The following is a 27,757-nucleotide window of genomic DNA, read 5'->3' as shown; positions in this document are numbered from 1 at the left end:
GGAATACCATGTAACTCATGGCAGTTTTGTTCTATGGGGTGTGACAAATTTATATCATTTAATAGAGGGGCTTAACTCCTCTACTTCTCATAAAAGAAAGACTATCTGGAATTTAACAGTGACGTACATTATTGATTTTAAAATATAGAGTATCAGCTTTAAGAAGGTGAGGGGGCAACAGCTGCAGAATGGTGGCACAAGGGCTGGAGGATCTTCAGAGATTCTCCTTAAATGTGATTAAAAGGGTATTTTAATTCCATATATCAATGTAGATTCAGTTTAGATTGTTAATCCCAGCAACATAATCCCAGAATCAACCTCCTGGTTCATCCGGCACCTTTCCTGTAGCATAGCCACCATAGAGGAGTCTCACACAGAGCTAGATTTCTGTAGTTACCCCATCCACTTCTATGCTGGAAGCAATTTTAGCATATGGAAACAACATTTCCATAAAAATTTCATAGCTAATTAATATCCTTTCTGTGTATGCTGACAGGGGATTTTTTTACAAAGGCATCCCTCTAGGTAAAGACTTTTCTTTCCATTATATACATTCAGAAAAGTATCATATTCCTTCTTTACTTCACAGCTTGCTTACCGTGTTTTCACCATAGTCCACATAGCTAGCTCAGACTTTTGAATCAGCTTTAAAGTATCTGTCTCAGGTGGAGCAGCTGTGAAATTGTAAGCTGTGAACCTAGAACAGCTGCACTGCTTCTGTTTATCATCTTTTTGAGTATGATTTGCAGCTGTCATTGAGAGTCTCACTGACATACCTGTTACACGAGCCATAGTAAAATAATTTCAACCATGTTTATTTGAGCGGTGATTATAGTACTGCTTTAATTTTGTGAGGCTGAATAAACTAAAAGCATCCATTCTTCTAATCACTCACTGGCCTTCTGGTGACTGTACAGTTGGTAGTTTTACCCTGATTCCCAGAAGAAAAGTGCATTCACATAAAGACCATTATCAAATTTAGTAGCAATTAATGTTCTTGTTATGAATCACAGCACAGAAACAAAGTACGTGGAGTCTTATTTGTCCTTCCCAAGAGGTGATCGCACAAGATCAAGAGTAGGACATTTTAGAGATGCCTGTAAGTGCATTTGGTGTTGATGTTTCTGTCTTACAGATTTATACTGGACTCAGCCTCCAAAGGAGGGAAAAATAGGTAATGGGTATTTTACTGCCTATACACTTATTAAATTGTCTTCATTTTTCTACTTACCATCTGCCTCACTGAGTACTCATCATCTGCTACTGAGCCATCTGATGTACAACAGATGTTAAGCACTTAGTGAGGCAGAGAAGGAGGTAAAAGTGACGTATCATGATTAAATACTTGCTACAGCTATTATATAGGGTGACCATACCGCTTTTTTCTTACATTTAATGTTACAGTGTATTGAACAAGAGTAAGCACATGTTTTGGATTAAACTTGCAACTGTTATTGTTCAAATAATTTTTTTTGAAAGTAAAGTTATTTCATAACAAAAAAAAATTGTAAAATATTTTAAATGCACTTTAGAATTAAGAATTGGAGAGCATTTCATAAAGACATAATGCAGTGCAACTTCATGTAGAATTCTTTCATCTATCAAAACACTTAAGAGTTATATTTCTCATTAAGATGATTCTCATCAGAAACTTGGCTGATGTTAAATGATAACATTAATTTCTGTAAGATTATCCTATTTTTTATCATGCTTGTGTAAATGTGAGATTATATGGCAGGCTTTCTTTACCCTGTAAGTATTCTAGCTGAAAGCATGGTAGCTCACTGCTTGGTGCATTCTATGCAACAGAAGGTTTACCCACAAAAGAGTCTCGTCATCCAGCAACAGCAGCCTGATCTGGTAGTATAGTAGGAAAAAAGTGTTGCATGTAAGTAGGTGAAGCTAGAGCTGTTATTAAACCTTAATTAGTTAACAATTTGTTTCCCAGTAAATTTTAAGAATTGGGAAAATTTGTGGAATATTGTTGCACACAACTAAGTATATTCATATTGATGTATATGATCAAACAAATTAAATGGGGATAGAGGGACATGTTCATCCACACAAAAGATGTGGTTCACGTGACTAGAAACTCTTTGCAGTCAAAGGTGAGACTGAAACCTCAGAATAGTGGAGAGCCAATTTAGGGGTCTTAACTAAAGGGTAGGAGTATGTGATTGTATGGGTTATCTGGCTCAGTGTTCTACTCTGCATAAGTCAGAGCAGAGGCTTGATGGTCTACTTCCTATAAAGACAACAGATATTCAGCTAACAGGACAATCAATAATATTTATGTTTTCATAGAAATTCCATCCTGGACTTAGCACTTCTTTTGTAACTTTGTGCTGCTTTTGAAAAGTTGATTTCAATGACTCAATATTAATAAACAAATGAAGTCTTAAAAAATTCTAAAGAATTTCCAGGGAGCTCTAATTCATTATATAATTTGATAAGAAGTATCCTACACTTATAAAGTATTTTATTTCATTAAATTAAATATCACTTTATTTCTAAAGTAAAGTTGTGATTTCAGGTGTGCGATTCACCAAAAATAGCTTTTTGATTATAGCTTATCACATAATTTTACATGATGATGAATGCACAGATGTTTCAGGCATCCCATTTTGATTTGAAGCGCATTGAAATAGCAAGAAAGATTCTTGCTGGTTTCACTAGAATTGGAAGTCACAAGTGCTATATCTCAATGTTTGGAAAACTAACACATCAGGACAGTAAATAATTGTCCAAATCAAATAATAATGTTTGCTGTGTCATTAAAAGAGTAATTAGAGAGCTCTTTCAACCCTCCCTCAGAAGCTAATTGTCTTAATTTATTTATTAACTTCTATAAACAAGAAGCAATTGCTAAAGATAAGCAGTCTTTGTCACTAGTGCCCCATTAACACAATGAGAATATAAATGATTAAGTAAAACTGATTAAAGGTAAAACAACACTGGGAATGTGTATGGAACAATGTGGTGAGGAATGAAATACCAAGAATTTATTACACTTGAAGAGAAGAATAAAAGTATACTAAATTTTGAGCAAAGCTTCCTATTAACTTTAACTTGGACTTAAGGAGCTTAAGTCAGAGATTCAGATTCTATCCCTATCAAAGTAAACAGTTTTTCTTAGTGACTTCTGTAGGCGTCACATATCAACCCAACTTTGAAAAAAAAAGAAATAGTGGGAAAATAAAATGAAGTCCTATGACAGAGTTAATAAAATCTTTCTGGAGTCAGACTAAAGAGTGGATCTTGAATATGTCAAATCGTGAATAATGAAAGAAAGGAATTAGGAGTGGTATACTGAAGTTTGCATAGAGTACATAGACAACCAAGCACTAGTTCAGCCAACTAACAGAAAATTAAAGAATAATTAGACCTACTATAGTAGAAAAAGGAAATCTAATGGATGGCAACAAGCAATAACTGACATTGGCTGAATCTTATGTGAAGAAAATAATTACCTGGAAGAAAAGTGAGATTTTGTTTGTCTCATGCTAAGTGCACTGAGCTTCAAAAAATGTTCCCACACTCTGCCATTGTCTGGAGGCAATGGCAAAATTAGCTAAAAGAAAAAAGAAAACTGGATCCCTTTAAAATCTGAAAAGATATTTACCCAATGTTTTGATTTTCCTTGAACAGTTTTGCATTTGAGTCATGTTTTCAGAACTATGTGGCATAACATAAGAGTAATTACTGAATCAGAATGTCATTCATTTGTGTGAAATTTTCTGTCAACCTGTGGCTGAGGTTCTTGTGGAGGATATTATACAGTTCAGTGGTCTTTATTGGTCTAGGTTGGTCTTGTATAATGAGGTCAGGAAAAGTAGCAAAGTCTTGGATGGCTTATATGTTATCCAGGAAGAGAGGTTCTTTTTCTCTGTAGGTATTAGAGATCCACCCTACTTCTACTGGCAATAGGCACTGAGGGAGGGCAGTATCTTAAAACATGAAGTTGTAGAAGTACATAAAAATCTCTCTCTAAAGCAGTGTAGTTATGTACTGATTGTAATATTTCTAATAATATTTTTTGTAATTCAAACATTCCACCTACAAGTAAAATGAAAACAGAACCATAGAATCATAGACTAAATTAGGTTGTAAAGGACCTTTGCAAGTCATCTGGCTAAACCAGGGTCACCTTCAAAGTTTGGTCAGGGCCTTGAACCATCAAGTTTATAACATCTTCAGTGGTGGAGATTCTAGATCTCATTCATCAACTTCTTATAGTGTTTGGCCAACCTCACAATGAAGAATATTTCCTTTTTTCTAACCAAAATTGCTTTGCTACAACTTTTGCGTGCACTGTTTCTTATCCTTTTACTATGCACCTTGGAGAAGTGTCTAGGCCCATCTTCTCTACATCCTTCCAGAAGGTATTTGGAGACAGCATTTAGATCCTCCTTTAGTCTTATGTTCCTCAGCCTAAACAAATCCAGTTCCTTCAGGCTCTCCTCATATGTTATGTGCTCCAGCCCTCTGAACATCTTGGTGGCCCTTCACTGGACTTGCTCTAGTCTGTTGATAACTCTCTTGTACAGATGTTTTAAATCCAGACACAATGTCCCAGATTCCATTTTGCAAGTACCAAACACCAGGGAATATTTGCTGCCCTTGACCTGTTGGCTCTACTAATGAGCTTTGTCTTCTTTTCCACAAGACAATAGTCCCAGCTCATGTTCAGCTGTTCAGCTTCATATCTGCTAGGATCTCAGGTGTTTTCCCATAAAGCACTTTTCTAGGCAGTATACCCAGCCTGAACTGTTGCATAAGGTTTTTCTGGTTCCAGGTGCAGGACTTCGCATTTCTCTGCCTTAGAACAGATCTTGTTAGATAACAACAAAGCAAAGAAGACACTAAATACATTAATCATATCTGTTGCTAGGTCTCCTTTCTCCTTCAGCAGCAGGCCTCTGTTTTCCTTGGTCTGACTTGCTGAAAATGTACATGTAGAAGTCCTTTTTGTTATCACTCACATTGCTTACTCATTTCAAAACTCAGCCTGTTTTGAAATGTCATGTAATTTAATCACTGTATGTCCAGTCCATGTTTCTGTAGTCCTCCCAAGTAGCCTATCCCAGCTTTCAACTTAGGTAGACTTCTTGGTATTTGAGCTGAGACAGGAGTTCCACATGCATTCACGTTGGCCTCTTGCTGTGCCTGCTCAACTTCCTGCACATCCAAATGGACTACTATGCTATAAGGACATCATTCTTGAAGACCAAACACATCACCTGGGCTGTTTTACCTCTTATGGCAGCCTCACCTCGTACCCAGACTACTAACTACTATAGCAGATTCTGACCATGGTGTCCCTATTGCCAGCCTCTCTGATTCCAGCTCTTAAGATCCTGACCAGTTCATTGCTCATTCAATACCAAAGTTTTAGTTCAAAGTACGCCTTGGTGTGGAGTGCAGCTATCGCCCCTGCCCACCTGTTCTCATTAGAGTCTCTATTCATCCATCACAAGCACCCCAGGCTAATCCCACTACATCTCTGTGATCCCAATGAAGTCACAGCATTCCAACTGTGTCCATGTCTTGTGCCTGTTTCCCACACTGTTTGCATCTGTGTCTTGGCACTTGAGATGGGTCCCTAGTAGCACCACTTTCTGGTGGGAGTGTTTTTCCCAGACACTTTTTTCCCTAGTCCCCATTTTTGACTCCAGGCCCAAGCTAAAATTGCTTGAAGCTCTTCTCATGAGGTCAGCAAATTTATTGCTTAAGATGTCACCCATTTTTTTCTGTTAGATCACATCTCTCCCCAGATGCCATCCATCCTCAAAGAGGATTCAGTGGCTGTAAAAGCCTAAGACCTGCCTGTCTGACTGCAACAGCTGTTCAGCCAGGTGTTGACCTGTGGGAGGCATCTGCTTCTAACCAAGCCTTTCTCCTTGACTGCAGGGTCCAGAATTTTACATGTCTTTTATTTCTAGGATAAAAAGAAAGCTTTCAGAATGACATTCCAGTGTGAATTTATCTAATTAAGGATGAGTGGCTTAAATAAAGTAGGTATTGCTTACATTTTATGTACTTTCACTTAATTTACTTAATTGACTTGGGTGAAAGTAATAAATTTACAAAGAGTAACAGCATTCCTTAATGACAACTTCAAAAAAAAGCATTTGAGTAAGGCAGTTGATTTTATTTTTTAAAAAAGAATTTATGTTTGTAAACTGATCAAAGACAAACAACTACAAGTAGAACTTCTTGAATTTTCTCTGGCTAAAACCAGGTAAAAGAAATCAAAATAAGGTAAAAAGTATTAAAAGGTTTTTGTTTAGAACTTTATTTGGAATAAGGAGAAAACCTCCTTCCCTCTGAAGTTCTTGGTCTTGCAACTGCTAACGATCAAAGATATAGTTGTTTTAATAAGCTAATACTAAGTTATAAACTGATAACTAAGTTTTAGAAAGTAAACTTACTTAATTGTGCAGCTATATAATTTCACGCAGACTTTTAGACTGCTTCTTCTATCCCTTAACAAAAAAAGAAGGAAGGTAGGCTCATTAAAAATAAAAAGGACAAAAAAGCGACATTAAAGATTTTACTTCTCACAATAATGGAAACAGTATATTGGATCATTAATAAGGAAAAAAATGTTTTAAAGACCATGTGTCTGGAGAAGTGAGTAACCCAAACCAAATCAACCCTTGCCAGTAAATTAATTTTGCTGGTTTAAATAGGCTTATTCCAATAGTAGAAAATTCTCCTCTTCCAACGGTGCCATCTTCCTTGCCAGGTCTCCCTCTTTCCATCACCTCCACGAATCAAGAGAATTCCTTCCCTCCTTTCCCAGCTCCCTTCTCTTCATCAATGTGCAGTAATGCCACAGTCTCCCTTTCTTTCTTTGCCTGGTGCACCCTGCATTCCAGATACTTGTCCCATCTAACCATGCTCAGATGTATCCACAGGAGGAGTAATCCCCTTCTTTTCCCAGAAGTTCCTCTATATAAAAAAAAATAATGTGCAGAACATTCTTTGACTTATTTAAATGCCAAATAATAATCAGAATAATAAATAGCAATATAATATAAAAAAACCCCAACAACTGTAATCCTATCCACTAGATCTAAGAGGAAGAAAGGGTAGCTGAAACATAACAGGGATCAACTTAAAGCTGCAAATTATCTTGCTTACCTTATGTGGCGGATTAACCTAGGCTGGCTGCCAGATGCCCACCCACCCAGCTGCTCTCTCACTCACCCTCTTCAGCAGGAGGGGAGGAGGAAATAAGATAAAAAAAGCTTGTGGGTCGAGATAACAACAACTGGCTGGAACCAGCTGGAACCATCTGGAACCAGCTGTGTCTGGTATGGTGTATCCCCTGGCCTCATAGCTGATGTGTAGTTTAAAGCTAACTATGCCTGAGCTCCAAGCCAGGATAAATGCTTAGCCTCCCAGCCATACAGAAATTTCTTGTCCATACTAGCACAATGCCAAATCCAAGTTACTAATCTCTGCTGAAAAACTAATGTTGTCATGTGGCTCTGTTTGGCTTTGGAGTTCAGGCACAGTTAGCTTTCTTCTGACTAGAATATATCATGCAAACATATCCTCAGATGCTACGAACTATGTAGCATGGTTAAGGTTTTGTGTGAGTGAGCCAAGCGGATTTAGTCTCTGTGGTTGACACTCTGTGATACACAGAAAATCTTTACAGCACATCATCCAATGTGACACATAGCCTGGCTGCAAAGTTCATCCCATAATGGGAAACAGGGTCATAACACATCTGAACTGCAGTTCCTGTGAGCTGCCAGGGCAAGCTCAATAGGTACAGATTACTGTCGTAACAACCCGGACAAAGTACATGGGAACTTTCCATTCCACCTGGGAGAGCAATAGCTTTAATGTTCTACTCAGTTTTGGAGTAACTTTTATATTGTGGCATTGACCTTGCTTGTAGAATGGACATTATGATTTTTAATCAGGAGAAGAAGGAATAAGCTTGCCAAAATATTTTTGCTTAATGTTGACTTTCAAATAAGCACAAAGAAGAATGGTGTTAAGTTGTTCATGTCATGGATGTTATATTTACTTAAACTTCTAGAAAATACTAGCAGATTATATGTATATAAAAAAAACCAAAACAACCAGCACAAAACAACCAAGATTCCCGTCCCAACCAAAAAAAGAGAAAGGAAAAAAAAAGATTAAACAAAGCCACCAGAGTATACAATGATGTAATTTTACTGATCTTTATTTTCATGTTTCTAAAGACTCAGACTTTGAGATGACATAGATTTTTAGTTTTAGCATTTATTTTATAGTCAGAAAAAAATATTAAGATTTCTGAACTATTCAATGCTTGAGACAAATTCAGATGTAACTTAAAAAGTAAGTCAGCAGTAAATGAGGCTCTTGCATTTTCTCTTTGAAACAATGCAATGAAAAGGGAAGAAACAGTGCAACCATCGTCATTCATGTGGCAACAATAGATCTGACTCTACAGCAGCCAAAACAAGTTCTTTAAATTGTGTATTGATAGGATTAATAAGAACTAAAAAATACAGACAAAGAAAGAAGATAATTTTTCTCTTGACTATTTCCATGTAACTTCTTTGTTCCCGTTGTCTTTTAGAGACTGTGCCTCATCAGCCTAAACTGTTGGTTTCAATATCTGTTTTCCCAGTGTTATGAAGTACATTAACTGTTGCTTCTAGTGAAACCAAAATGAGATTACAAGAAGAACATTAAAGTGAACATTTTAATTTCATCTCCAAAGATGAAAAGTAAACACAGCATACTCATGCATGGGTTCCTGTAGGGATATTGCTGTGCTGGAAGTCACCTGAAGAATTAAGACTGAGCCTATTTTAGTGGGATGCAGGGTTCTATTTGCTATTCCAGGAAAGCATTTTTGCTCACTGTCTATAAATCAAAGCAGCTCCAGCCAGTAACAAGAAAGCTTGCAAGCTTACAAAAATCTTCATAATGAAATAGAGATGGTACAGAGTTGTACACACTTAGATACAGACAAAGCACCTCCATCATCAAATATTATGAGGAAAAATAATCTCAACTGCATAGGATTTCAAGATGTTAATCTGAAGAAAATTACAGAAAAAATGGCTCTTTATGAGATTTCCTTGATAGAGATACACAGAGAGCAAATACATGAACCAAATGTTCCTGTTGCGCCTGTAAGTTCATAAGGAAACTTTTCTTTTGTGATTTTGCATTGTTGAAAGGCAATTTATACATGTATTTATCTGACAGCAGATGCTGTCATCTGGCTTTAGTGCCTTAATCTGCTACTAAAAACAGCTTTATTTTTCTCTTTCCGATAAAAAATAACAAGGTTGTATTTATTGAGTGCAAGTCTTTCTTTGTGTTAAAATAAGTTATTTTAACGTTGCAGATCTTCCAACTATTGGCTCAACCGCATCCAGTCCTTTCTCTACTGCAATGAAAATGGTCTCCTGGGAAGCTTTTCTGAAGATACTCACACATGCACCTGCCCTAATGACCAGATTGCCTGCCATGGGTTCCTTCCCTGCATGGTTGGAGATGGCTCTGCGTGCTTGAGCTGTGCTCCTGACAATCGCACCCGCTGTGGGAGCTGCAATGCTGGCTACATGTTGAGCCAAGGGCTTTGCAAGCCTGAAGTGGCAGAATCAACAGAGCACTACATTGGGTTCGAGACTGACCTTCAGGACCTGGAAATGAAGTATTTATTGCAGAAGACAGACCGGAGAATTGAGGTCCATGCCATTTTCATCAGCAATGACATGCGCCTCAACAGCTGGTTTGATCCTTCTTGGCGCAAGCGGATGCTCCTTACTCTTAAGAGTAACAAGTACAAGTCTAGCCTGGTCCATATGATACTGGGCCTCTCTCTTCAAATTTGCCTAACTAAAAACAGCACCTTAGAGCCTGTTCTTGCTGTTTATGTCAATCCTTTTGGGGGCAGCCACTCTGAGAGCTGGTTTATGCCTGTGAATGAAAATAATTTCCCAGACTGGGAGCGGACTAAACTGGACTTACCCCTTCAGTGTTATAACTGGACACTGACTCTGGGCAACAAGTGGAAAACATTTTTTGAAACTGTACACATCTATTTGAGGAGTCGAATAAAGTCAAACGGTCTAAATGGTAATGAGAGCATCTACTATGAACCCCTGGAATTTATTGATCCCTCAAGAAATCTGGGCTATATGAAAATCAATAACATCCAAGTGTTTGGCTACAGCATGCACTTTGACCCAGAAGCAATTCGAGACTTGATTTTGCAGCTGGACTACCCCTATACTCAGGGATCACAGGACTCAGCACTTTTGCAGTTGTTAGAGATACGGGATCGTGTAAATAAACTCTCTCCACCTGGTCAACGTCGTCTAGACCTCTTCTCTTGCTTGCTCCGTCATAGACTCAAACTGTCTACCAGTGAAGTGGTGAGGATTCAATCTGCTTTGCAGGCCTTTAATGCCAAATTGCCAAACACAGTGGATTATGACACAACCAAATTATGTAGTTAACCATAAATGTGAAGCACAACACAAAACCTTGAAGGAATTTTTACAGTGCTTTTGTGGAACAGTTTATGTTTGGAAGAGTAAATTTAAATTGTCTTTTCAATATCTGTCTTATATCAGTCAATACTGTTGGATGGCAATTTACACACATGAACTTGCTGACAATGAATATATTATACCTGCAGTTTTGGTTTATGAATGAAATAAATACTGACACCAGTCTAGAAGACATTCTACTTTTTACAATAAATTTCATTTGTAATTTTATATGTTCCATGGCAATGCTTTTGTGCATTACATCCTCTAGAGGGAACATAGAAGGATACCAATAAAATTTTGTAGCTGAACAGTTATTAAAAAGAAATGCTGTGGGATTCTTTTTTCTTACACAAAAGTAGTAACCTTGATACACTTTTGTGTGTGTTGAACACAGGAGGTGTAGGTAAAGAGAAGATAGTGACTCAAGATTTTAACAGAAACTGTAGAAAAGTCAAAGCCATAGAATATTTTATTCTTAGGATGTGGATCTAAATGTTCATGCTGAGCTGAAGTGACAACTGTAGTGATGCTTTACTTGCTACACCTGAGACTTTCCTAAGGCATGTCCTTTTCAAGGCGCTTAACATGACATACAGACTCCCAGAGTGGTAACATTTAGTATTTCAGGATGGATAGGAGGTTAGTATTGTGAGATACACAGTAATGAAAGGTTGCACTAGCTCAATAGGAGACAGGTGAGAGGCTGTTTTTGCAACTGATATTACTCACATTACAAAAGAAACAACTTTTCCAGCCAAAGCACTTTTTGAAAGTCTCCATAATTCTTTGCTTTTCATATTTATAGAAATAATTAAGCACATGTATACATTACCTCCTCCCAAATGCACACACTATAATATTTATCTAGACTTATCTGTTTTGAACTATTTACCTAAATATTATCCATGCTGATTAGATTCAAATTAATTTAAAAAAAATCCCTGACAATGCAACTGTTTAGTATGTGGATATTTTTTCATTAGTACAGAAAATATCCTTTCCGTGCAAGATTTTTCAGTTTTAAAAATATACACTCTTACAGATACATGACAGCTATTGAAATCTAGTTTATAAAGCTGAAAGTGCAAATAAATATGTCATTATCAATTAACTAAATTAATTAAATGTGCATCACTGGATCAGAATTAGGTTCTTTGGTATTTTACACATTCCAGCAGAAAAAATACATGTAAGACAGCAGAACTTGGGACTCTAAAGAAAGTTTTGTTACAATAGTACAAATGGCTGGGCTGTCAGAAGTCCTTGTCAGTAAATACAGGGTTAAATGAAGGGAATTGTTACAAAGTCTTAGTAGCACCTCCTTATGTTAAATCTGAATCCGTGTCATTGATGTAAAAGCCAACTTGTTTTTTTTAAAATGGGAAAAAATTACATACAAAACTACCATTTTATGTGCAAGCACAGAAAGAAAAAACCCCATATTTAATTCATATACAATTTTAATTCAACTAGATGTCAATTAATTTCAATTAAATTAAACTTTATTAATTTCAACTTAGTTATATTACAATCTAATTCTGAATTGTATCCTAATCTGAATTTGAGGTACACTCCTCACTTCATTTCTAGCTAGACCACAGCAGGACAAGAAATGCAATGCCTCATAAATAAATGTAAGCAAAAGAAAATGCAAGGCCAGAAACACTTCAGAAACCTTCTGCCAGGGAAAATCTTCTTTTCTTTAGAAATTCCTGTCTCTCCTGATTTCTCCAAATATTTATAAGGATTACTATTTCACCAATGCACATTCAGATAACTGCTCAGACCTTCTATACTAGGAAGCCCCCCTAGAACTAAAATTAGCTTTTTTTACTTGTAATCAAGTTCTAGATGAATTCCTGTTTGTTTTCAACTTACAGCTTTCTTTTGCTAATAAATAATGTATCTCAGCCCCTTTTCTGTGTGTCAAAATTTTGGCTTGCTCTTGTATTGGTAAGACCTTCTTAGTTAAGATTCTTATTATTCCTGTTTTCATCTCCAAGTCTTTACTTTGATATGTCTTTGCCAACTATAACGAATTGTAGAATTAGATAGTTTGATTTTACTACTCAGTACCTTATGTAGTCTTTTTAAATAAAAAAAAAGACTATGATGTTATGAAATAAACAAAAAGTAAAAAAAAATCCTCTTCTGTTCATAGAAAGTAAAAGTTACAATAGAAATGTAGGGCAATGATAAATAAAGCATTTGCTTATGTTATCCCTTCACTAGGGATATACTAATATGTCATGGTAAATGATCTGAGGTTTTTTTCCCCCCCTCTTTCATACTCCTTCCTAAAATAATTCCTCAATGACTTTTTTTTTTCTTTCTGGGTTGGGTTTTTTTTTTTTTTGGTTGTTTTTTTTAAATATCTTTGTCTGCCAAGATGGAAAGCTCTTCACTATGCCCAAATATGTACACAATAGAATGTACGAATAAGAAAAAGCTAGAAGAGGCTTGAGTCAGACATCATTTAATTATTATACAACACATTAAGTGTATTTGACGAGATTAATGGAAAACCCCTGTCATTACTGTATCTTTATGCCACCTTAAAAGTGTGATACAACTTTCTTAGCCTACTAGTCATGGGCTAGTTTTGGATTTTGGAACCTGTGGGATCTTGGAATAGTGATAGTTTCTAGTTTACCAAAACTGGGTTCCATAAAGATCAATATAAAAGGAAAAAAAAAAAAAAGTAAATAATGAAAAAGAAAGTCACAGGATTTATCTGGTTCTCAAGTTACAAACAGGAGTCAACAATATGTCCCTATTGATACTTTTCCAATTGAAATCTTTCTATGTCCTCAAAAAGAACTTCAGGGTGTGTAAAAAAAAAAAAGAGAAGTCTGGAGAAGTCAAAACAGTCAAGGACTTGATCCATAAGAAAATTTTGTGATAAGATATGAACACACTTGTGGGGAAAAGACCTGTGGTTATGACTATGTACATTCATTTCCATCTGGACATTGTGGATAATATTTCTCCTACTTAGTGTATGCTGTACACCAGATCCTGGCTCTGTATTTTTGCTGTCTATTTCCCTTTGCATTCACCAATGCTGTTATTACCTGCCATTATAAACTGAAAAAAAATCCAAGGAAATTATAGTAATATATGGAACTGTATCATGACAACCTAAAACCTTATTCAGAACAAACATAGGTGCTATAGTTCCAGTAACCAAGTAGATATTAATTATAACATAATAACCTTCCTGCTTAAGTGAAGGCAACTTTTATCTTACACAAAACTCTGAGAACATTATTTTCCAAGGAAACACAATTCATGTCATGTCTGAAGGCAGGGAGCCAAACTAATGTCTAGAAGTTCTATTGCAGGAACAAACTGTAATAAGGATGGGCTACCTTATCACTGCCTAAAAAACAGAATTAGGTTTGCCAGAGTGATCTAAACCTCTAGGTGATACACTTCAGAATACAGAGACTGAATTGAATCATATTCATCACGAAGATGAATAAACTTTCATTTCTCTCATTTCTTACTGAAAAGACACACGCAGCCAGAAAATGTGTTTAAATTCTAGTGGCTGAAGGTGAAGAGAGGTGTATTTGCATTTCAGGGTGTTTCTTCCTTTGCCACAGAACAGTTATAACTGTACAAATATTTGGAGGAAGAGCCTTTGTTTCCAAAAGTATGCATATGCTGACTGCATTTATTGTGAAAGTGCTTATTCAGCAAATACTTCAAGTTGGTAAAGAGGTGAAAGCCAAGACAAGTCAGTTTTTCCCAGGTTGAGTAAGCAGCCAGGCAGCTTGAGCAGGAGAGAGGACAGAGACATGAAGCAGGGTGCTACAACTGTCAAAAGATCATTTGCTGGAAAACACAACACATATTCCAGGTACAAAGCAAAACATAGCAGAGCACCAAGGAAGAAAGGTGATCAACACCCACATCACTACTCTACTGAGCTACATCTAACTTTGAATCCTGCATGGCAATGGAGCTGTGACAGCAAATACGTAAATGTGATATGGTAAAGGATCAGTCTTTTATAATCCATCAACAATTGTTTTTTTGACAGGTAAGTGACAAAATCTGAACTACAGCTTGTGCTACCCATAGTCACCCTTATGAACAGGAGCATGCTCTAAACAGTGTAACAGGAGCTCCTGCCAAGAGTGCAAGCAGGAAGACAAGGAAAAGTGGAGAGAGGGAAGGAACAAGGATCTCATTTTACTAGAGAGCCCCTATGTCCTATTGTAGTTAAAACAAGAGATCAAGATCACCTTGAGTGTGGTAGGAGTTTGGAAACAAGAAATGTCATGGCTCCTTTCTCATGAGAATCAGTGACACGACAGACCTTGACACTACAGTTAATACGGTGTTATTACTGCCATACACAGTTGATTGAGACTTACAGCACAGGCAGTTTATGGGGTTGCATGACTGACTTTGGGTCTATTCACTCAGCTTCATATTTTAAGCAAGAAATCTATTCTAGATGTAGAATAGTTATCTAATGTTCTTCTGCATACAGATATTGCTTATTAAGCAACCTATAACCCTGGGGCACAGTGTATGTAATGTCAACTTATCCACATGACAGAGGAGTGTATGGCTTTCTGAGACATTCTAGGTTCACAAATTTGGCAGAGAGGCCAAACCACAGATCACATTGCTTTGGGAGTGAGTGCGCGTGGAGGAGCACAAGTCATAATTTCACTCCTCACCAAATGAACAACATTAAAGTGTGAGTTATGATTAAGGAAACGGTTTTAAGAAGTGGTGTAAATTTTTCCTTGCCTACAGATCATTTCTTGGATAGTAGTGTGCAGCTAAAACTATCATTGTCTCTTGTCACAACACGCTTACATATTCCTCTTTATTTTATGGTACATTTTAGTCCAACATATGCATATATGAAAGAGAAATACAGTCAAATGACAATGCTAGTAGCAATAGCTGATGAAAGGCTGTCTGCTCTCTGGACACAGTTGCACTAGTTATTGTATGTCTGCCTATGATCTCATCTTCACCATACAGAAAACAGAAAAGAGGGTAAAACCACCTGGGAGGCAGAGATGGTTTTGCGCTAAAAACAGTAGTCCCCTGAGAGGGCCTAATCCAGAGCATGACTACCTTTTGAACACATTACAAAAGCTTTCTCTTTTTCAAAAAAGGCTTTTTGTCATTTCTCAGCTGACATGAAAGGGGAAAGAGAAGAAGAGGATTAAAACAAAGCTAGGTGTGTGCATATCAAACTATGATTCCTCAGTGGGAAAGAGGGAAGAACAAAGAATCTTTGAAGTTACTTTGGGATCTCATCACAGGTGTGTAGCTCACTCTATGAGCATTTAGATACAATAGGGATAAATGCAACAGAAGACCAGAAATACAAAGATTAGGTGCAGTTGCTTAGCATGAATGCGACACAAGAAAATTGACCATAATTAGTTTTGAATACACAAAATTTTGTCTTACATCTTTCTCTCTCTCTCTCTCTCTCAGTAGGGAAGAAACGTTAAACATTAAACATGCATAAGAGAACAACAAAAGATAATTAATATGATAAATGTGTAGATCTTCTTTTATGTGTCTCCTTTTTATTGACCCCCCCCACACCTTCACTTCAGTTATTCAGTATATCGTTTATGTATTAGGACATAACTCCTTTGCCTACAAAATTAAGGCGTCATAACATGAGAGAAAATTATTGTCATGTGAGTTAGATTTCCAAACAATTTTAAATTACTATGTCTTCATATAATTATAAATTTTCCAAGTAAGTCCTTCCTCACCATTAAACAAAAAAATCCCAAAAGCAATAAAATGTAGTCAAGACAATTTCCAGAAGGAGATGACAGGTGATATTTGATATATACATCTTGCTCAATGAACAAAATTAATTCAACTAGTTCTGTTCGCAGAAGCTGAAAGCAGTTCATATTCTATTCTATCAGTGTAACAAATTTATCCCATCATTTAGTAACAACATAAATTACTTTGGTGCATATAAGTGTGTGTTTAAAAGACATGCCATAGATTAGACAGTAATTCTACAGTGTAGCAATGATCTGAAAACGATTTTTTTTTTAAACTGATTTTGTTCCACTGACGTTCTATGAATTTAATCCCTCTATTGCTGTCCAATGCTTAAGATTCCACTACCAAAATCGGTATTTCTTGAGGAGACTAGTTTGACAGCATTAATTATGAAAGTTCTTGTTTAACAGCAGGACATCACATAGCATCACAGCTATCTTTTTTATATTTGGATGTATAAAGTTAAGAAGTGGACTGAGCTGCTAAGAATTTAAAATGCTGACTTGTCAACACAAAATAGAAAATGGAAATTCTTAGTTAAAATTTTTATCTGGACCACTGAAAACATTAAAGTCTCTAGCCAACCAGAATTTAGTTATAAACATGGAAAACTACCAACTGTTTATTTTCATGTATTATTTCTTAGTTTTAACAGTTTAAGAGAGCAAAATGGACAAATGCAACTGACTTAAATTGAAAATATCAGTGTTATTTCTAAGAAGTCTTAGGTTAAATGGAATATACAGATGACAAATTTTTTCCTTCATCAGAAAAAGTGATGTAACCCCTGTCATATTCTCTTATTAGAATAGATTGGAGTAATTCTATCACTTCACTTCATCCCAGATATATTTGAAATTTTTTATGTGATTATTTATTAAAGTGGCTGGATTATATACAGACACACACATATTTATTCATTGAACTTTCCTAGTTACTTTTTTCTGTAAGAAAGAGGCAACATTTATTGTCTTTGTTAAAACTGGGAAAAGCTATTACGTAAAGAGCTCAGATACACTGAGCAGTAATCCCCCTGCAAGTCCAGATATTTGACTTTAAGGTTAATAGATGTAATTTCCATGTAAGCACTCTAGGAACAAGCAATTCATGAGAAGCTGAGGTTGCTTTGTAAGCAAGCTCTTCGTCACACTGATACAGGGAAATGCATCTTTCGGATCACTGAAGCCATCCATACTTACATGGAGGCATTAATCCGGTAAAACTTAAGGCATCTAAAATTAGGGTTTTAAGATAGAAGCATAGGCTTCTTCTATCTGCAATAAAGCTCTGAAGGGAAATTCAGACATTCGGACAGCCTACACCTGTCCATCAGCTATCCAAAGATCCCAGGCTCCTTACCTACAATAGATGTATAATGTTGGACAGTGTGAATAATCAAGCCATGCACAAAAATGGGCAGAAGTCCTAAGGCTGTTATTTATGCCAACTTTCTTGAACCTAGAGCCATTCCTTAGGAAAATCTGCAACATAAGTAAGAGACTAGGGGGAAAAAAAAAAAAAAATCAGTCATCAAAAGGAAAGCAGTTGTTAAAAAAAAAAAGGCAGTAAGAAGTCATTAAGGGCCACATTTAGCCACTGCATAATCATGCAGGAAGCTTTCTTAGTCAATGCACTGAAATTCAGCAAGGTGTGATGTAGCTTAATGTGAAGACTACTTCAGAATCAGGCCTTAGGGAAATATTTTTAAAACATTAGGAGAAAAGGTAAAATCTTCTTTTGAAATATGATGTTTGGATTTATAACTGAGTTTCCCCTAGTAAGTTCTGGGAAATTTCCCTAAATCAAATTAAACTCAGGGAGCTTAGCCTGCCTCATAAATCACTAGTCTGAACTAGGCATGCTTCAAGTTATGCACATCCAAGTCAGGAAGCATGAGGACAAATTTGATGACATGAAATGAGCCTGCTAGACCTGGATAAAACTCTGAATAAGAACTTTTTGTACCTTGCATAGACAACTGCAAATGAGGCTTGTTTTTGTAAAATATGGGATGAAGTGTCCACATCTGCAAGCTATATTGCTACAGCCCCACTTGATCTTATTCAAGCCTTTATTGCACATTCACAGTAATGAAAAACTCTGCTCAAACAGTTTTGGAGATTACTTCAAAATTTGAATCTGAAAATGCTCAAATAAGTATCAGATCTTGGATACCTGCTTCTCCAATGTCCGTGCTAGCAGGCAGGAGGAAACTAGAGAACAGGCAAAATGCTATGAATGAAGCCCCTTCAGCTTAAGAAGTTTATTACTGGGGTAAGAATGAGATCTTCTTTCTCCTTAAAAAATTATCACTAATTCACAATGTAAAGCTACACTATATGACTGTGCAAGACTTCATATGCAATCAATCAGGTACAGTGGAAGGCATCTGTGACCAGCTTCCACTTTCTAGGAAAGCAGCAATGACACTTACTAGGTAATAGAACTTCACCTGGGAGGTGTCTGTGGGGGTTCATAGTCTTGAGAAAGGACCTGCTGGTGGGGGAAAGCACCTGTGCCTGTCTCCTAATTAGTATTTAACTGGCATTTAGGGAGGACAGCGACCTGGAGTGCTTCAAATAGGGGCTGCCAACAGAGACATAGCAGTTCACATGCTAGTTTGGGGTGGGGAGGGCAGAATGTCCCATGATGCTGCTTGAGCTGCTTTGAAATAGTGAGGTCTGTACTGGTGTTCTGGTAGGAAAAATGGTAGTCATTTCAGACCATGGTGACACAACACAGGATGCTGCTCCTGTAGCAACCCCCTGGGCTGTTCTTAGCATATCAGAGGCATCAACCCAGACAGAGCTGCTGAGGGAAGATGTGGTTAGTCATTCAGGTGATGGGCTGCAGCAAGTGGCTGGTGCCGAGATGGAGCTGAGATGGGGCGGACCTTGTCTGTGGGAGGTGTGCCTTCAATCACTGAGTTGTCAGATGAAGGGATGGAGGAAGAGGTCAGTGGATTATGCTCCATACAGGAAGCTGAGCAGGAAATTGATAGGGTGCTAGCAGTGATGCTGAAAGGACAAGAAGTGCAGCCTCAGGGTGCAGAATAGGATGGCCAAAAGCAAGGCTCAGGCGGGGGATGGCAGTGATTCTTAGGACAAGACATCTTCAAAGCTTGTCATCCATGGCTCCAAGATAACCACCCTCTCCCCTCATTTGGAAGAAAACAGATGGAGAACAGACATGGAGTCCTAGCAATGGAAGGCGGAGAGAAATGAATTAGTTCCTTTTCTGCTGCAGGAGACAACTGGGACAACAGCTCGTGCTCAACAGGTCAAAGCCAGTAGGGAGAAGAAGCAGGGACCACTAATATGTTAGGACTGGAATAGTGTGTCCAATTCTTTCCAGTTCAAAAGAGACATTGAATAATTGAAGATGGTCCAGTGAAAAGCCATGAAGATGATTAGAGGGTTGGAAAACTTGACAAGGTTGAAAGAATTGGAGTTCAGCCTAGAGAGCAGAAGGATTGAGGGGGAGATCTAATCCCAGTCTTTCAAAAGAAGACTGCATATGAGAAGATGAAGGAAGTCTGTCTACCAGGATGCAGGATGAAAGGAAAAGAGGTGATGGGCACAAATTCCTCCAGGGGAAAATCCATATGGATATAAGGAAAAAAATCTTGATTGTGACAACAATAAACATTGCAATGGATTGTGAAGAGAAGTGATGGTATCAAGCCTTGCCTTGGCAGGGTCCTAGATAAGCTGGCCTTGGTGTAAAAAGAAGGTAGTACCAGATGATTTCCAGACATCCCTTCCAGAGATGCCAGCCTGGGATTTTCTGTGTTTCTATAAAGCTAAGGGAGTTAAATCTTACAGCCTCAGCCACACATGCCGATTCTGTTACAGCATTTCTGACCACACTACAAGATGAATTGGTCCAATATTAGAAATGCTCAAAAATATTTAAAAAACTGATTTTAAACTGGAAATAGAGTTTATGAATTTTTCTGGCTTGTACTGTCAATATTGGATTCTTCTGTGATGCATCATTATGAATTATCACTGTAGTGCATTCATATTGTGAACATAAGAAGCCTGAAACAATATCTTCAAATTCTGTGATTCACTAGCTTCAGTTACAAAATACATTTCGCAAAGAACAATCAATTGTAAAACACAGTGAGGAAGTGCAGAAGTTCTGTAGAGAAAAATCTGGAAAGTTTTGTAGGAAGAACTCTGAACAATGCCTGTTGTGTGTAAGGTACTGCCAACATGAAGAATACACGTGAAGAAAAAGGATAGGTCAGCAATATATTTTTCCTAGTGTACAGGCACGTTTTCCTGGGAAATCACAAAATTCTACAGAAGAAATTCTCTTCTTCACCTGCATAAGCAGGAGTAGCTGCTAAAATCAGAACTTGGTCTTTGCTGTACATGGGCATCTTCCCCCAGTCCGCAGTTTCATTAGGGCCATGTGTAAAGACCTTTCTGCTTCTGGACAAGAAAGAGCAAGTGTGCGAACATTGTGGAAATACTCATATTCCAAGAATATTTCAGAACTGAGGGAAAGAGTAAAGTGGTCTGTTATCTGAGAAAATAATTGAAAAATTGCCAAACCATTACTGCGCACATGACAAGCAACATACAAGCGCTCAGATAATGCCTTTGCTCTCTATTTAACAGTCAGCTTTCCTTAAATCTTGGTCAAATATGCTGGCTGAAGAGAATGAGTTGAAAGCTTAAGTGTGGACAGTCAAAGACTGATATAATCAATATCTTAACATAAGGACAGAAAGATAAAGCTGAATCCTACTTGAAGTAGCCACTTAGTTTGTAAACCTCCAACAATCCTAAATACCAAAGACCCCCAAAACGAAACAAAAATCAAAATGCAAGTATCCCAATGAAATCCATAACTTCTTCTTTGGATCAAAAAAGAAATAAATATTTCAGATTGCTTTCTCAAACAATATCATTCTGTTCTTCCTATCTGTTTACTAAACAATCAATCTGCAGTCCAGAAGCTACATGTATTACTTTATCAAGAATTTAGGGCCTAGTGGAAAGAGTCATGATCCATGATTTGTGAATGTAAAGTATTGGTTTCAATTCTGCACTGCAGAAAAATCAACAGAAGTGTGTGCAACAGTAGATCAAAACAAATTCATTTGACAGTATATGGTATTTTAAGATCTGCCCAATCTACAGCTTGGATGAGGATATGGAGCTAAAATATCTTTATGATACTGGCGGGTGATCTCCCTCCCACCTATCCCTAGAAAGAGGGCAGACATTCAGCCTCATAATCAGAAGGAACTTTTGAACTTTTTCTGCTTTTACAGACATCCTATTGCATTGACTTTCAAAACCTTATGATACGAAGCCTGTAATTCCGTAAAAACTGTTCTTTGGCCCAGTGAAGTACATTAGAGAACTTTTATATAGGCTCATCTGGGTCAGTGGAGCCTTCCCAAGGAATCCAAGATGGTAGAAAAATTTAATATTTTATGCTCTAAACCACATCAATTTGAATCTGTCTTCTGAAGAATCAGCACTCCATCTTTATGCATGTATCTAGAAGGCCTTGATATTAAAAAGACAAGCACATACAAACACATACACAAAGACAGAAATTTATCTTCTTCCTCCTCCCACCAGAAAAAAAAAAGATTTTGCTAAAAATTTAACTTCTCCAGAAAAAGAAGTATTTCATTGCTGAGACATTTCCCCAGGAAAGGGCAAGGGAAAAACAGCCTATAACAATTCTTAGTTGCATTTGTTAGCATTCAAAATCTTGTTACAGACAACAATAAAATACACATTATATGTAAAGACAAGAATTTGTTATCAGTATATTTAAAACCTTAACAGAATAATCAGAGAATTAATATTAGTTCAGATCAAATTATTAAAATAAAAACAAAGAGTAGAATACTACTACACAGAAAATAGTAATAATAAAAACAATAACAACAATAATAGCTCAACTTATTATTTGGCTTCAGACAAATGTATGTGGAGGTAGATACAGCAAGTTATCAGCATCACAGTTCCTTTGCTGGGAGAAATAGGATGTGATTTTCCACACACCCCCACCCCCCAGGGACATGCTTGGTATTTTCACATGTTTTCTAACAAGCTTATACACCTTGCTCTTCCTTCACTGGTTTGAAAGTACACAGTGTATGTGAATTCACTGCATGTGGTGCATTTTGCATAGGTTAGATATTTGGGTTTTGTTCTCTTTGTTACCTCTAAACTAATTTTGTCCAACTCCAGGTCTTTGGTTTTTTTAATTGACTATAGGTGAATTGTTCAGACCAAGCCTGTGCCCCATCTCTTATTATCCTGTGCTGGCCTCCTCTGCATTGTAGCCTGTGTCCCCATGTCTGTCGTGGTTTAACCGCAGCCAGCAACTAAGCACCACACAGCCGCTTGCTCACTCCCCCACAATGGGATGGGGGAGAGAATCAGAAGGGTAAAAGGGAGAAAACTCATAGGTTGAGATAAGAACAGTTTCATAATTAAGTAAAATAAAATAGAATAGAAATAATAGTAGTAGTAGTAGTAGTAGTAGTAGTAGTAGTAATAATAATAATAATAACAACATACAATAATAATATACAAAGCAAGTGCTACCTGTACAATTGCTCACCACCTGCTGATGATGCCCAGCATGTCCCCAAGCAGCAATCACTGCCCCCCAGCCAGCTCCCCCAATTTATATACTGAGCATGACATCAAGACAGTATGGAATAGCCCTTTGGCCAGTCTGGATCAGCTGTCCTGGCTGTGCCCCCTCCCAGCTTCTTGTGCACCTGGCAGAGCATGGGAAGCTGAAAAGTCCTTGACTGGTGTAAGCACTACTTAGCAACAACTAAAACACCAGTGTGTTATCAACATTATTCTCATCTTAAATCCAAAACACAGCAGTATACCAGCTACTAGGAAGAAAATTAACTTTATCCCAGCCAAAACCAGGACAATGTCTCAAGGCTTCTGCTATCATACTGAGTCTGTAGTCCTCCATGCTGCATCATTATGTTCAAGTCATGTTCTGCTACACAAATTAACTACTTCTTAAAACTATTTACATAATAACTCTGGTTGTACCATAGAAAGATAAGCAAAAGAAACAAATTAGCCATAGCCACCTACTTGCTAGGAAAAAAAATAATTGTTACATATAAACTGAGTAAAACAAAGCTACTGCCAGCAAGTCAAGAAAAGTTCAGACAGAGAAAGCCTGATAAGGCTCAGGGCTAAGGCTTTGCAAACCCATTACTACCATTGGCAATACCGTATTGCAGAATTACACTTCCTACTTGTCTAGAAAATCACTAAGAATACACAATGCAATGTAAATACCTATATCTGACTAAAGCTCTCAGAGATGCTAATAAAAAAAAAAATTTACTGTAACAGGACTTTCAATGATACTGTGGTTTACCCTATTAATGCCAAAACACACATTAAAAGCGTAGCACAATTTCAGATATTTCTGTGGTACTAGTATGATGGCCTAGTTTCCATTTAGAAGGACATTGACTTGCCTTCGTTTTCATTTCCAGAGTGCTTCATTAAGTTTACAAATGTGTCATTAAGTTTTATTAAATGCATTAAGCTGAGAGTAAGGAGCTGCACTTTGCACACTGGGTGAAATGGACTCCATGGAAAAAGCCTATTATCAAGAGTTATCAGGAGTAATCTATGAATGCTTTGGCTAATTTTTGGCTTGAGAAAGGGTGATTCTTACTTGCTGTTTATTTAAGGGAATGAATTAACATTTTGCCAAACAGATCATACAAATAAAATAAATCACCATTTTCATTAGCTTTTTTTTTTTTTTTTAATTTCCCTGTAGCAAATGTATATTCTCCCTGTTAGCAGGCAGGCTGAACTGACCCATTTAGGAAGTACTGATGTTTTGCCAAGTCAGGGATTTTACTGTAAGTCTGGTGATACCTGATTTATGTTTTAAAGTCCAGGTCTTGGAACGCTGTCATTAAGTGAGTCTTCATTATGCACACACAAGAAGTTTCTAGTCCTCAAGCTTGGCTAGAAGTAATTTGTAATATAATAGGAATATAGTGGGGTATAATCTTCCAGGTGGCATGTTCCATACCAGGCTCAAGCTAAAAGAAAAATCTGAAGTTTTCCAAGCTGCCAAAACCATCAAAGTTTCTGATTTGTAACGTCTCCCATTTCTGCAGCAGATAAAAATCTTCTCACTGTCCTTGCTCTGAGTACAACTGATATCTGTGGCTGAAACTCCCTGGTGTGAAAAATCAGAACGAATTAAACAAGTCCAAATCCTCGAATTTAAAATGTAGTCTCATGCTTTTTAAGCCTGATTCTGAGGTTCAGATGGTTGTTGTTTTTGTTATTATGCTAAGTATATGTAATCTATGCTAATATATCTCTCTGATTACTGGTTTGGGTTTTGTTTTTTTTTTTACTTGGAAGCTCACAAGTAATCAAAAAACTATTTCTATTCTTGGCTGAACTTTAATTTTTATATTCAAAATTTTTTACATACTACAACGTTCTTAGCTCCTTGAGAAGAAGATACTGGTTTTGGAGAAGAGTAAACTCTTCGTTCAATATATCCAACATTTTTGTCTTAATTCATATATACTTTGTGCCAATTAGTACAGAACCTTAAATAGAATTAATTATTATGTCAATGGAACATTTAATCTGCACCACACAGAACAACTATTTTATTTGTTAATGAAAGTCTACCATATTACTATTTATAAAAGAAACTGAGAGTCAGGAAGAAAGTGTGAGAAACAGCCCTGTGACTCCCAGGTGAGAGAATAAAGAGGCAGAGGAGGTGTTCCAGCCAGTGGAGCAGAGATGCCCCTGCAGCCCATGGAAAGACCACAGTGGGGCAGATATGCACCCTGCAGCCTGTGCAGAGGATCCCACACCAGAACAGGTTTACTTTGAAGGACTGCAGCCCATGGAAAGGATTCATGCTGAAGCAGGGGAAAAATGGGAGGAGGAAAGAGCTGAAGAGGGGAACTGTTATGGACTGACTGCAACCTCCCCATTCCCCCTTCACTGCTCTGGTAGGGAGGAGATATAGGAGCTGGCAATGAAGGAGTGAAGCTGATCCTGGGAAAAAGGGAGAGGTGTGCGGGGGTGGAAGCGGTTGTTATATTTTGTCTTTGTTTCATGCTATCCAACTCAGTTTTTAATTGCCAGTAAATAATTAGTGTTCCCCAAAGAGTTTTAAAATCAGGAAATATATGACCTGACTTCAATACAGAGAACAAAGATGTGGGATTTTCTGTATTTACTAAATCAAGGTATAATTCACCAGTAGGTCACTTTGCCAGAAAACTTAATCCTAGTCATAGAATCAGAGAATCATTTAGGTTGGAAAATACTTATTCCTTAAATCTTACTGTCAAATCACACACAGCCTACAGATAGCACAGACATGGTTATTTACTGTAATGTATTACAGTTCAATGTGAAAGGTTTTTGCAATGGAAGATGTGTGTCTGAGCAAAGTGAAGAGTGAATCATGTAAAATAACTCCATAGCTCATTCAGAACTTCCTCATGAGACATGTTTTTCATCTTCCAGACTGATAAAAGTTCAAAGAATCAAGAGGCAGGACATGCCTGAGCACTTTTCATCTAGTTGAACTGTGTGGTGAAGCAGTACATTTGCACTGGTTTTAACTATTATGAGAATGGTTAAGAAGTTATATTTGGAATAGCTGCAGCTTGACAAGAGCTAAATAAGAATCTGGGCAAAGCTCAGCTGTTACCTCCCTTGACATCAGTGGGACTATGTTTTAGCCACTTATGTGATACATACATTTGTGTATCAAGACTGTAAAGCCCATCTGTAATGTAAGACATATTTCTTTTTTGGTTTCTAGATTGTTATAAATTACAGTATCAATGCTACAACCAGTAATAAAGATGTTTGTGCTCTTTTGCATTGTGCTTACAAAGCTTATAAACATTTCTACATCATGACACATTGTTTGAACACAATGAGCCACAGCCTTACACAGTATAACTCCATCTAAAATTTGAGAATTACATAACTTGCAAATTACATAAGATAGAAGATATATGGTTCTCATACACAAAATATCTATATCTATCATATCCTGTGTCTTACAACTTACACCTTACATCTTATTAAGATGCATTTCTCCAGGTAGTTGGCACCTGAGCTAAATGGAAGGTATTAAATTAGTACTTTTCAATCATTGTCAACTTGTCAACTTTTTCTCAGTCATTCATTCTTAGACAAACACATTTTTAACTCATAAAACCCTGCAGCGATATTAATGTCAGGATTATGAATACCAAGGAATGAGCCAGAGAACTGAAAATTTCCATCAGGTTTTAAATTACCCACAGATCTGAAAGTGTGTAAGAGAGTAAGGATGTATTAGGTTCACCTCTAATTGTGAATGTGCTTGTATTAAAGCCTCCTGCAATTTGAGCAAACACAGAGTCACTTCTTTGTTGCTGGTGAAGGCTGTGGGACCGGTACACCGCCACTTTCAGACTTTCACAGGGAGTAAATTCAAATTCAAAGTGAGAGTTTCTCTCTCTCACTTTCCTTCCTCTATGAATCACCAAGCACCCTTTGAGCCTGCAAGTTTGCTTGAAAGAATCTGCATTAATTACTGCTCATCAGCCTTAAATATGGTGACAGAACCTGTTAGCAGCACTGTTTATTTTGTGACCACATTTTCAGCTCTTCTATCAAATGGAGATTTTTTTTGTGTTCACAAGAAAACAACTTTTCTCTTTGACCAGCTGGTGAGAACAAATCTCCTATCCCTCCCCTTTCCAATTCTGAATTTGCCATCCTTATTTCCTTGTCAATCAAATTCTATCCCTATAGATAGGGGCCGGTCTGGAGTTAAATATAAAATTTTAAGCTGCTCAAAGGAGAAGAGCTATATACTGCTTCTCAGTTGATATAAAACCAAGAGTAATTCTGCTGAAATCAAAACTCCTTGACAATACATAAGACACAAGCTAAACTCAGCTAGGCCTTCCAGATCAATAGTAGGTTTTATTTACAATTATTCCTGGAAGATGTATTCAATGCTTGCTGGAACAGAAATATTTTAAGTGTCTTTTAAAAATACCTGTATATTTTAAGCTTTGCTTAATGAAAAGAGCTTGATTCTCCATTGCTTTGACCTCTTGCATTATGTCTTCCCCGCATCAATTTACTTTCTCTCAGTATCCTGTCTGATCTGTAGGTATCTCCATGACTACAACAGACTATCTGTCTTCTCCTATAGGTTGTCCAGGCAGTTGGAGAGGCAACAACACTGGCAATTAAACACTATATTTCTAGTGAATCTGAACAAGGCATGGGTAAAACCAAATTGCTATGTATATGTTACAATAAAACAGCATCCCCACATGGGAAACCAGTATTAATTTAATTTTAGTAGGTGTGCTGGTTTTGGCTGGGATAGAGTTAATTTTCTTCCTAGTA

The 27,757-nt window shown here is 37.1% G+C and overlaps 1 protein-coding gene across 4 annotated transcripts in view; it reads left to right on the top strand.

The window, feature by feature from the left end:
- Positions 1-10,751, top strand: part of BRINP3 (BMP/retinoic acid inducible neural specific 3) — a 227,506-nt gene extending 216,755 nt beyond the window's left edge. For all 4 annotated transcript variants that reach the window (XM_009473679.2, XM_087732583.1, XM_087732584.1 and 1 more), the window contains one exon: positions 9,371-10,751. In XM_009473679.2, coding sequence (XP_009471954.1) covers positions 9,371-10,487 — 1,117 coding nt within the window. In that variant the 3' untranslated portion in view covers positions 10,488-10,751. The remainder of the gene's footprint in view (positions 1-9,370) is intronic.
- Positions 10,752-27,757: the final 17,006 nt, after the last annotated feature.

Source organism: Nipponia nippon, unplaced genomic scaffold, assembly GCF_047370975.1.
Source record: "Nipponia nippon isolate SJK-2023a ecotype South Korea unplaced genomic scaffold, ASM4737097v1 scaffold_5, whole genome shotgun sequence".
NCBI lineage: Eukaryota > Metazoa > Chordata > Aves > Pelecaniformes > Threskiornithidae > Nipponia > Nipponia nippon.
Note: the sequence above shows the minus strand (reverse complement) of the source record. Positions and strands in the feature narration are given on the sequence as shown.